Source organism: Eulemur rufifrons, chromosome 4 (assembly GCF_041146395.1).
Source record: "Eulemur rufifrons isolate Redbay chromosome 4, OSU_ERuf_1, whole genome shotgun sequence".
Lineage (NCBI taxonomy): Eukaryota > Metazoa > Chordata > Mammalia > Primates > Lemuridae > Eulemur > Eulemur rufifrons.
In genome coordinates, this window is record NC_090986.1 from 59553710 (window position 1) to 59565712 (window position 12003).

The 12003-nt window shown below is 47.9% G+C and overlaps 1 protein-coding gene across 1 annotated transcript; it reads left to right on the forward strand.

Moving 5' to 3' along the window:
• Positions 1 to 506: 506 nt before the first annotated feature.
• Positions 507 to 11685, forward strand: RGCC (regulator of cell cycle). Its single transcript, XM_069467207.1, has 5 exons — positions 507 to 718; positions 1185 to 1370; positions 8374 to 8481; positions 10006 to 10068; positions 11308 to 11685. The coding sequence occupies exons 1-5, from the start codon at positions 670 to 672 to the stop codon at positions 11313 to 11315; spliced, it is 414 nt and encodes a 137-aa protein (XP_069323308.1). The 5' UTR covers positions 507 to 669; the 3' UTR covers positions 11316 to 11685.
• Positions 11686 to 12003: the final 318 nt, after the last annotated feature.

The following is a 12003-nucleotide window of genomic DNA, read 5'->3' on the forward strand; positions in this document are numbered from 1 at the left end:
TCCCTCTCGCCCCCTCCCGACTCCGCCCGCCCACAATCTTGTAAGTCCCCTTGGAGAAAAGGAGCGGGGACCGCGTCCCCGACACCCGGCTGGGCCTCCCACGCTCCGCATTTCCACGTGCATTTCACAGCAGAGGAAACGGGGTCGCGGAGGTTTAGGCCGGAAGCAGGGGGGCTCCCTCCGAAGGGCAAACTTTGCAGATCTGGTGACGCCAAACACACTTCTGTGGGTCAGGTTGTCAGGGCGCGCGGTGAGAGAGGCGGGTAAATATTTGGGGCTGTAACCCGGGCTCCTGCGACTCGTCGTCCCTGCGGTTCCCCGGCGGGCGCGTGGCGAGGGCGGTGCCTCGGGGACAGGGGCGTCCCCGGAGGGCGGTCGGGACCGACCCGGCGGCCCCGGCTCTCGCCGCCCCGCCCCAGTCCTGCCTCCGCCTCCACCTCCGCCCCCGCCCGCGGGTATGAGACTGCGGGGCGGGCGGGTGGCCGGAGCTGGCGAGAGAGCGGGTGCGCGGACCGTGCTGGGAGCGGCGCGGCGAGGGCGCATCGGGGCGGAGGGGACAGGCAGGGCGGGAGCGAACCCCGGAGCAGCGGCCCGAGCGCGAGCGCACGCACAGTCCCCGCCGCACTCGCGGGACACTCCGGCACGCGCCTGGCCGAGCCCAGCCGCCTCATGAAGCCGCCCGCCGCGCAGGGCAGCTCCGCGGCCGCCGCGGCCGCAGGTGAGTGCGGGGTCCCGGGGTCCCCTTAAAGCCCCAGCATTGCAGGTAGGTCTCGGGGGCGGGCGGGTTCAGCCTCCCTCCCGCCGCCGGGCTGGGCGACACGTAACGGAAGCATCCTGACTCAGTCTTCCCACCGCCGCCAGGTTCGCACGCGCCCCCGAGGGTCCAAGCGTGGGGACAAGTACCCGACAGCGTATGGGAAAGAGTTTGGCTGTTGCGATGAGCTGGGGGACCTTAGGCTTGGCGGGGGCTTAGTTTCCTTATGGGTAAAATGGGCTTGATCATAGAACGCACTTCGGAGGGCGGTTGAGAGGAGGATTGAAAGACACAGCATTGGGTGGCTGTCACTTGGCAAACGTGCAGTGCATGGCAGCTATCCTCAGGAGTCGTGGCGGCCCTTCCTGCCGCCAGGGAGAGATGGCCACCCCTGACCCCCATCAACTGAGCCCACCGTCCTTGTTCCCAGGCCCGGCCTTGGACTCGGCGGCCGCCGAGGACCTGTCGGACGCGCTGTGTGAGTTTGACGCGGTGCTGGCAGACTTCGCGTCGCCCTTCCACGAGCGCCACTTCCACTACGAGGAGCACCTGGAGCGCATGAAGCGGCGCAGCAGCGCCAGCGTCAGCGACAGCAGCGGCTTCAGCGACTCCGAGAGTAAGTGTGGACCCACGCCAGGAGGGTGCCCGGGACATCTCGGCTCCCAGTACCTGGCCCACTGAGGCCACCGTCTCAATTCGCTTATCTGTGAACTGAGGGATGGGCTCCAGGAGCCAAGCCCTAAAGCTCAACGCAATGGGCCGAGCGGTGGCGGGCCCCTGAGGCTGGTCACAGGAAGGCCATTGGAGGGCAAGTCGCCTGCAGGTGTGTCGTGAGGCAGGAGGGTTTGAGCAATTTGTCCCAACTCAGCCAGATGGGACTCCTTGAACCCGAGCCAGGCTTTTCCAGTTTCTCCTCCTCTCTGCCTCTCCCCTCTCAGCATAACTTTGCAGGGCATGTGGAACAAGTGCCACTGGAATGGGAGGGTGCGGTGGGGACATGGGAGGGCACAGTACGGAAATATTTGTGAAACCAGGAAAGGTTTCATAAGCTGCTGTTCTTGGGATATTTGAAAATTACTTCTTGCACTTTCTCCTGGTCCTGAGCTCCCAGACTTGTTGCATGCAGTTTTGCAAGAATCTCTGGCACTGTTGAGTTCAAGTATTTTAGAAAGTGTGGCTCTTGCAGCCACATCCACCCCCCAGGCTGGAGGGGGAGCCAGAGAGCAGATGGGCATGGGGACTTCCGGTGACCTTTCTCACGGGGGAGACTACCCTATGGTCTCTTTGTCCTAAACAACTTTGAAAAAAAGAAAAAAGAGGCGGGGGGGAACTCAAATGTCCTGGAAGGATTATGGATACCTGTTTACCTGGACACTTGTTTAGGTGTCAAACAGCAAATTTGGTGACCTTTTAATATTACATGATTGTTGGTTTTCAAATCTTGGTTTTCAAAGTGAATTTTAAACTCTTCTGTGATATTCTTCAGGCTTTAATCCCTAAATGGGTTACAAGCATGAATGTCAACCTCTTTGCTCTCCTTGACTCTGGAAGTAAAAGTAATGGCCTTTCCTTGTGATTCTCTTGTTTTGACATCTGGAGCTTTCCTTGTTACTGGGCAAAGACTCAGTGGTACACTTGAGCACTAGCTGTCCTCCTGGAAAGGGATAAAGGCAGTCGCCACCCTGTCATGGTTTGAGTCAGAAGCCTGAGTTCCAGCTTCAGTTTCCTTGGCAGCACTGCCAGAGGTTTAGACCAAGCTGCAGCTTTAGAGGTGAAAGGGGATGGAAGAGTGTGCTGTTAATTTTCCATTTAGGATTTTTGGAGTTTGTTCCTAATGATCAGGCCACTCATTTTCAATTTCAAAGGGAAGTTTTAAAATTTTTGAAAATGTGTCTCCAAACCTGTGGCCAAACTTATATATGTCTTCTTCTACTGGGGCATGGAGCAAGTTATTCATCAAACACAAATTCTCTCTCCCATGGAAAAGAAAGCTGGGACAGTCTGTCACTGCTGCTCTGTGGCATAGAACAGCTCCTTTCTGAGTCCCAGCCTCGCTCAGCTAGAACAGAGTCTGAACTCGCCCATTCATGGCTGAGTGCAGCTTCCACTGGGTGGGATTTCAGATCTAGGATCTGTTTTCAGGGGCCTCAAAGAGAATGCCCTAGAAACACATTCTTAACAGTTTGGGGGGAGATATTTGGGATAGAGTTTGTAGCTTTTCTTAGGGTATATGTGTGTGTTTTGCTTTCTGCTTTGTTATTAACTGTTAAACTAACCCTTGGTTTGGTGGTTAGGGAAGTCATGGGAAGGGAATAAAGAAGGCTCAGATGACATTTGTCTTTACTTTAAATGTGTAGTTCATCCCCTACAAGACTGGTTAGAAATAGTCTTGGCAGGAGCTGTGTGTATCTAAATAGTAATTTCTTAAGAAAGCATAATATGTGTATCTTAATTGCTGCCAAGAATTGAGCACAGACATTTGTTATACTCATTTGTCTGTGTAATACTGTTCTGTGGAAGAGAATGCTTGGGAGAGGTAGATCCTAGATCCTACTGAAATTTAGCTCACCAAAAGGGAGACACATCAGGATAATGGTAACAACAGCAGCTCACTTTCACCAAGCCATTATTATCTATTGGCTCTTACTGTTAGTTGCTGTTCTTTGAATGTGTGATCTCATGTGATCTCTACCACAATCCTAAAAGGGAGGCACTGTTATCTCCATTCTTCTGATAAAATAGCAAAGCGACATGGGCTTTCTCTCTAAGGCTTTGCTTTATCACCATGGATGGTTGGGTAGAACGGGAACCAGGTCTTCGGGAATAGACCGAAGTCCCATTGAGCCCAGATCATGTGCCGATTTATTAATGGTGGTTGTTTTTGAAGGTGTCTCTTTGAGGGATCGTCATCGGGAAGGGTAAGTGGAGCCCAGGCTCAGCCCTTGTAAAGGCCCTGCGTGATGAGTAGACCAAAGTATCTCTAGTTGCAAAATTGAAAGGATGCTATCTAATCGTGAGATTAGAAACATTCATAAGCTCATGATTAGGAAGAAGATATTTGCTCTGTTTCATGCTTTCAGACAAACATTAACATGCACATACCAGCTATATCACAGAGATCAGATACATTGGAGCCAGTGTCTTGCCTGAAAATGTTATACATGAAACTATACATAACTATTTCTTGGCTTTTTGCTCTAGCTTTTATAGCTCTCTCCATCTGAACGTACACCAGTCTTACAAGGTAGATCAAAACAGTAATTCTGTTCTTTGAAGAACACTTTTTTCTTATTTTAATTTTTTTTATAAATTAGGTTGCTTGCATCCAAGAGGAAAAAAGTAGACATTCCTTCTACTCAAAGAAGCCAGTGACTTAGGAAAGAAAAGCAGATATTTAATATGGAAATATTCCTTGCTATTCCCACTTCCAGGGAAGCCTCCTATGACAGGAAGAGGACGAAAGTAACACTGACAGCATAACTTCACACGAGAGGTGGGAGTCAAATGGGAGTCAAGGGAGAGAGGTCCAAGGCTTTCTCTTTCCCCGTTAATTGCTATGGTTTGCTTGCTGTAAACGTGTGGGATTGTTCTATATTTACAGGCACTCTGGGCACGGTTTACTCTCTGTGGTTTTACTTCCCTCTAGAGTAGCACATTGACATGTGCTAACCCTAAATTACCTTTCTCCGAACTCCCCAAACTAAAAAAACACACTTACCTTTTAAACCAGCCTGTTTTCACAGCATAGTTTCTCAAGCTCTGTTCATGCTCCTAAAGTTAGATGGTTGTATATTTAATATGCTTTTATTTCTTTCAATGGTGTCTTAGAAAATGTGGTCCTACAGTTTGAGTCCTGGCTTCAGGACACCAAGTGGACTTGCCTAGGATGTTTCTAGGGGGATTTGAGATGCTCGTAAGATGGGACTTTGGAGCTGATTGAAGTAGAAGTTGTAGGTCCTTTAAAATGTCCAGCCCTACCCCCTGCCACGGCTCCCCAAATCATCACCATTTTGAGTCCCCATTGATAGGGAACCTGATGCCTGGGTGGGGTGATAATACGTTAATATGCTATCAGCCAGTGACACATTGCTGTCATTTCATCAGACTAACTGCCTGTCATTTTGCAAGGAATACAGTTCAGCAGAGTGAAAAGAACAGGAAGTCAGGCCTTGCTCACCTTTTAATCTACTTCAACACTTTGCATGTGAGATTTTGTTCATTCTAAGTTCTTGAAAGTCCATGGAAAGAAATTTTATTGGGGAAGGGGTAAAGAGAGGTCTAAAGCTTGGGGTACCTGTATGCTGGGGGTTTGTCCTTGGGAGGTTTGTTCTAGGAGAGCTCTAAAAAGAAACTTAGGACTTTTGCTACTCTCTGAAGAAGAGAAAGAAGACTGAGCCCAGAATCCTGATTCTTTTTATTCTCTACAATGACCTGTTCCCTCCTGGGCATGCTAGTGTCCATTTTGGCAGGAACTTTAGAATAAAAATCATTAAAACCACAGGCATCATACGTGGAGTGCCTAGGTTATTATTCTCGTCTTGCCAAGGAAGAAACGAAGTGACTTGCACAGGGTCATGCAGTTTGCATGTGGCCTCTCTTGCTACAGTGGCATAGCTTTGGGGCTCTTGAGGTTGCTGTTTTCATCTTTTCCATAAATGGCAGGTAGAATATCACCATAGCAGCTAAACTGCTGGCAGGTTTGGCTCAAGGATGCTGGGGGTTAATTTCCTCTTGATGGTTGATGGGTGAACATTTCAGAAGCTGGAATGGGGTCTGCCCCAGACTGTGCACCTCATGGAAAGAGAGTGGAGTCCCATGTGACAATGAGCCGGGTATGGGCTAATGTGAGCATGCGTGTGTGTGTGTGTGTGTGTGTGTGTGTGTGGTTGGTTAGAGCGGGGGCAGAGGCAGGGAGAAGGGAAGTGAGCATGTGATGTGCCTCTGTGCACATATGTTTATATATAAATACGTATTTGTAACTACCATGTTTTTCCCTTTCCCTCCCTCATTGTGGGAGTAGCAGTGAGTCTGTGAATACACATTCTGAGTTTGAGAACAATTCTTGGATCAAGAAAGCATTTAACATGTAGGCCAGGCTCTGAAGGATCAGAGGGAGGCCCTGGCAATATCCTAGAACTATGGCTGGTTCTCTACAGAGTCTCCCCAAACAACTTGAGTTACCCTGAGTTTTTCTTGAAACTTCAGTGGATTCTTTTTTCCTACCATCCTTTTGCAGTGGCCTTTTCCATGTCTAGATTGTTCCTTCCCCCAAAACCCAATGGTGTTTGGTCTACTTGCCTGTGAGGCGAACATGCTATGGTGTTCCCTCCTCCTTCCAAAGGATGAGCATATGTGGATGTCAACTTGCTGGAGAGTTGGGGCAGAATAGAGATGAAGTCCAAGTCCAGGAAAGGCCTGTGGTACATGCAGGGTGGGGTGGAGGCTGGGGTGGCATTGAAACTCGCTCTCCAGTGCTGGCTGCTTCTGGGAGATAGAGACCAGAGGTGTGGCTCCTGAGATCTGGGCCAGGGTTAGGGCCAAAGCTCTCAGGTGTCCTTCAGAGCCAAAGACAATGTGCCAAGGGCATCATATCACTTCCTTCTGGCTGGGAGGTCTGGGCACGAGGTCTGCCTCCCCAGGACCCTTTGTGGTTTTCTTGCCCCTAAATCTCACCTCATCTTCTCCCCACAAGTTCCTCAGGCTGTTTGTAGCGATTCTCCTGGCTGCTGCGAGGTGGCAAACAGCGACGCTGCCCCGTGGGTCTGCAACGGCATGACACTTGCCTGTGCACAGGGGAGGGGCTTTCCCCTGGGAAGACCCACCTGCTCCTCTGGAGGCGGCTCGGCAGGCAAACCAAGCAGAAGGCTTCGCAAGCCGAGTGCCCCCTCCCACAAGTGTCCTGAGAAATAGTAACAGCAGTGCCACAAAAAAGCGTCCCACAGTCAAGAACTTTTGGGAAATAGGGCTAAACTGGTTTTTTGGTTTGGTTTGGTTTGGTTTTAACCACAAGTCTTCCCATAGGAATACACATGGGAATGACCAGGAGTGTTTGGCGTTTCTCAAATGTCGTTGATCACACAGCTCTGATTTCCCAAAGGACCAGTATTTCGAGGCACACAGTTTTGGGGAAGTGTGGGAATAAGGTTCAGTGTTTGGATCTCAGTAGGTGTTCGTCAAAACCCTGAAATGACTGTAGTCTTTTTAGGCGAGCTGGGCGGGACCTCGGAAGCAAGAAAAGATTGTGAGCGTTGGTCACGAGGATCTTTGGGGCATATTTGGAAAAGTGGACAAGATGGATGTGTAGGCCAGGAAGATAAGGTGGCAGCTGGGTCACCTGGTCAGGAGAGGGAGGAGGAGAAGGCAGCCCGGGAGGCACCTGAGACCTCGTAGCAGCCTTGCAGGGACGAAGCTGAATTCTGTTGGGACCAGAAACCTCCGCTTCTGAAAATGCTGATTCTTTTGATACTGGGCTTATCTTTTGTAACTTAAGAAAGTTCATTTTGAGTCAAGGGGCCCTACGAGAGATGCTTTTGCCCCCTCCTGAGCTGGAGGTCATTGGCTGAAAGAGAAAGGATCCCAAGGAGAAGGAGGGGCTGGCTGGCCCCATTATTCCCTCGCCCTCTCACACCTGAAGAGCTTTTCCAGGGCTCACCTGTGCCACAACCTTGGCTGGCTTTGTGTTTTGTTTTAGCCAGGAAGGCTGTTCCCTCACAACCTCATTGGCCACATCCTGCTTCCTCTGTCTGCCTGCCAGCATCTCCTTTCTGTGTCACAGCTGCACAGCGGGGCTGACTGTGGGCTGGTTTCCTTCCTCTTGGCAGGGCTTACAGAATCTCAGAACTTCAGGGCTGGAAGGGACTTGAAGGATTATTTAGTCCATCTTCCCATTTTATTGGCAGGTAAACCCAGAGATACTATCTTGTTCAAGGGCACCTGTGTACTTAGTAGCTGAGCTGGTTCCCTTGACTCCCAGCCCAGCCCTGCTTCAGGGACCTCTCCCCGCTGTCATTCAGGTCTTTGGGGATGTGAGAGGGAGCCACAAAGTCACTCCAAGTGTCTGTGATAGATGAACTTCCAGGGGAAGGAATCTCGTTGACCTTCTAGCTTATCCCCAGAGTGCAGACTCTTAGGAAAACCTCTCTTGAGCAGGGAGAAAAGATTATTAACTCATGGGATGCCTTATGTTTGTATTTTGGGGACTCAGAGGACAGGAGGGTCACTTTTCACACAAGATGATTCTTTTTGTCTAAAACTGCCCCCCTCCCCGTACCCCACCAGCCAGCCAAGCATCGGCTTAGCTGTTGGTGAGACACCTGGTCAGTCGGCGCTTGTGGTCCGGTCTTGGTGATCCTGTCACAGCCTTCTTTTTGTAGGGAAGCAGAGGCCTTTGGTGTACTCGGTTGAAGACACACACTGACACACACACACACTCTCTCCCCTGTCTCAAATCATTTTGGGGTATAAATATAAAGTCTAGAAATCAACCTACTTTCTTTACTATAGATTTGCAACTTTTGCTTCTTTTGGAGACAAACTGTTGGTTATCAATAGACTGTAGAGTGATGAGTCTCTCATCTAATGAGTACTATGTCTAATAGGTGTGTTTTCTTTCCTGAAAGGTGCAGATTCACTTTATAGGAACAGCTTCAGCTTCAGTGATGAAAAACTGAATTCTCCAACAGACTCTACCCCCGCTCTGCTCACTCCCACTGTGACTCCTCGGAAAGGTAAGCTCATCAGCGGTGAGACTTTTTTCTTTTTTACTCCTCTCCTCTTCTCAGTCCCTTCTCTCTCCCCCTAACCATCTTTCCCAAATGTGCAAAACAGACAGATAAGACTAATATCTCAGTACAATAGAGGGTGGGATGGAATTTGTTATTTTTCAGGATTTTGATCAGGGTGAAAACAAAATCGGATAATGTAGGGCAGAAAACCTGAATTCACAGCAAGAAAGGAAACTTGTAGATTCCAACCTATTCTCTGTCCCGTGCTGTGACCCAGAGTGCAAATGACAGTGCTTCTTAGGAGTCTTCTCCCAGACTGGTTGGTTCTAGAATTTAAAACTCAGCAGTTCACCTTTGCAGAAAGTAGGACTGCTTTTATTGCATTAACTGTTTAACCAATGCTTTCCGATGACCAATTTAGCAATTAAAGGGCGTGGTCATTATGAGACAAGTGATGATCTAATAGGATTTGAAATAGCAGCTCCAGCCTGTCTCTACTGTGATATTATTAATAGACCTAAAAAGTTTTTAAAGATGCGTGAGCAGTTTCTTATTTTTTGGAACTGGGAAAGTGTCTCCAGCTAGAGAGCTGAATGTTCTCTTATATTGGACAAGCGCCCTCTTGAAAACAAAAAGAGTTTTTTTCCTTACGAAAAGTTATACTTGCTGAAAATAGTTGCAGAATGCCATAAAAATGGAACACAGTTAAAAAGAAATATGATGATTCCATCTCTTTCCTCACTCTGGCAATAAGACAGAACTTCTCGCTTTTTCAAAAGAAACATTTCAAAATTCCCTTCTCGGCCCGGCCACGTTAGCAGCCACGGGGGACTCTGCCACTCTCCAGCCCTCGGTCTGTAATGGATCTGTTGAGTTCAGAGACAGAGCCGTCTAGAAAGTGGCTTAAAACGTGCCCAGATTTGTTACCTGATCCTCAAGACGTAGGAATTAAAGAGGGAAAAAAGCCCCCGGTGGCAAATTGACTTGAAAAGCTAAGAACAATGAGCCATTTGTAGCCAGCAGTGGCTAATTAATAAAACTATCCAGTGATGCATTTCAGGAAAGGCAGGAATGATGGACTCTACTGAAAACAGTAAGATAGACAGGAAAACTATACGTCTCAGCCTATAGAGAGAACAAAGTCAGAATGAGGACTTGTTACCTTGTCCTGGGCCCAGCAGCCTCACGTGGCCTTCCCCATACCATTTTAACAAGAACCAATTGCCCTTCATTCATTTCATACTGGAGGGACTCTGTGGGCTGCAGCACTGCCCTGGGGTGATAGCACAAGCAAGAAACATTGAGTCTAGTCTCCAGAATCAGTTTCTGAGTTTACTGGAACTAAACATTGGAGCAGACGCATAGGGTTGGTACAGGACACTCTTTAGTAGTCTCTGAAGATAAAGAGATAGATGTAAAATGGAAATAATCCATTCCCAAGTTCTGGAAATTCCGTAATCCTGGAAAACATGGGGTCATCAACTGTCTTTGACATAGAAACTGAACTCTCTCTCTCCTGTTTCCCAGCCAAATTAGGAGACACAAAAGAGCTAGAAGACTTCATTGCTGATCTTGACAGAACATTAGCAAGTGAGTACATGCCTGGTATTAAAAAAAAAAAAAATCAAACAGAAAACTAACCAACACCTCTGAAAAAGTGCTGTTAGGCTAACCAGCTTGCCTGGGGGCAGACAGTTTCATCATAAGGCTTCTTTAGGTTTAGAAACAGGACCCTAGTGGCTTGGAAAGAAATTCTGAGGATAAGCTTGCATTAAAGTAGACCATGTGCCTTTCCAGACAGTGAGAACAGGTCACCAGCAAACAATGGCGTTTTGTTTGAGAAATGGAGAGTGAGCAAGATTAGAGTTCTACCCTCACGATGGCCTGCCAGGCTTTGCAGAAAAAAAAATGAGCTGATGAACCACACAAGCATTACTCCAACAAGCCAGAGGGTTCCACCTCATGGGCCACGGTCATTTTCCCAGGTTAGATCCAGGGACTTGGTGAGGTCTGACCTCTAAGAGAGAATTGGCTTGGGGAGACCTTGTAACCAAGGACCCATGCTGATCACTAAATGGCCTGGATTAAGTACGCTATACTTGCTTCCCATTGGGGAATAACATTAATGGTAACCCATTTTGTGTGACCGAAAATGTTGGGAACTGAAGACATCAGATTATAACTGCAAAGGGAGGGGGTCTAGAGGGAGGGACCTTTGCAACATATATGCATGCTCTATTTCAAAAGGACAGGATTGCAAGAGCCAAGAGGACCACCTTGAGCTTCTGGGAAAGAAGTCCCAGCAACTCTACGCAGGATAGGCCAGGAAAATTTCATCCCAGCCCTGTAATTTTTCATTGAAAGGGTTGATTTTCTGTAAGAAGTATTTTATGCTATACTTTGCTAAAGAGCCAGGTAAACTCTGAAAAATTAGATCCAAAGTTGGTTATTTAACAATAACTCTGCTCTTAACGCTCTATCAGACAAACCTAAATATCAGATAGAAAGTCTTTGTATTATCTCTATTGAAGATTTCATTGCCCCCTTCCGTACATGCTGCGCCATCCTACATCAGAAGGCCAAGGCCTGTTTTGGCAGAGATTATGTTAATGACAGCACGATTTGTATTAGGCCCATGGAACAAGCCTGTGTAATTTATGGAAATTGCAGCGGGCCGCCCCGCTGTTCCAGTTCACCAGACACACATTACGTGGGAGGTCTGGCGTTAAGTTTGGTGCTTTGATGCATGTCTGAGATGGTGTGATGTGGTTAAGCATAGGAATTGTGAGCCACGGTCAGTGGATAACCATACCTATCTCCCATTTACAGGTATGTGAAATGAGGAGTTTTGGGTGAAGCTTCAGAAAGCTCCAAGGACCTGGTAAAATCGGCTACTAGAATTTGCTGCCAGAGGGGACAGAGATGTGCGCTCACCTTCCACCAGGCCATTCTCAGGCTCACCTTACGACGATCAGCCCTTGAGCCCATCTCTGGGCAATTTAAACAGTGAAACTGACTTTGTTTACCTGCTCGCAGCACGTTAGAACAGATGATCCCTGCTAATGTTGTATTTTCTCTTAAAACATAGCCTTCCTGTAATTTAAAGTGCTTCTATGAAAATATTTGTAATTAATTATATATAGTTGGAAATAGTCACATGCTTTTCCCATTATAATATATTTTTGTATACAAATAAAATTTGAACTGGAGTCTGTATTTTATAAGCTTCCTTTTCTTTTTCTTTATTTCTTTCAATATATTGCCGTTCAAATGATATTCTTGTGGGAATACCAGGCATCTTGATCCCTTAGCAGAGACCCTGGGTGTTGCCCAATTGCACCAGACAAGAGAATGGGAAACTTAAGGAGGTGTTCCACTGAGCTCGTTCGGTGCTCCAGAGGGACATGGTGGCAGGTGGCTACTGGTAAATTTTATTTTGAGGATTGTGGTTTTGCTGGAAGTTAGACTTCTCTTCTGTCTCTGCCCTCCTTTGCAAATCTTGGCACCTTTGTAGGTGGCATGGAC

What these genes read in the sequence shown, in the direction of transcription:
- RGCC (XM_069467207.1), top strand. Translation starts at nt 670, where the DNA reads ATGAAGCCGCCCGCCGCGCAGGGCAGCTCCGCGGCCGCCGCGGCCGCA. An exon ending in CGGCTTCAGCGACTCCGAGA is followed by an intron (nt 1,371 to 8,373) that starts GTAAGTGTGGAC and finishes CTTTCCTGAAAG; the next exon opens with GTGCAGATTCACTTTATAGG. An exon ending in CACTGTGACTCCTCGGAAAG is followed by an intron (nt 8,482 to 10,005) that starts GTAAGCTCATCA and finishes CCTGTTTCCCAG; the next exon opens with CCAAATTAGGAGACACAAAA.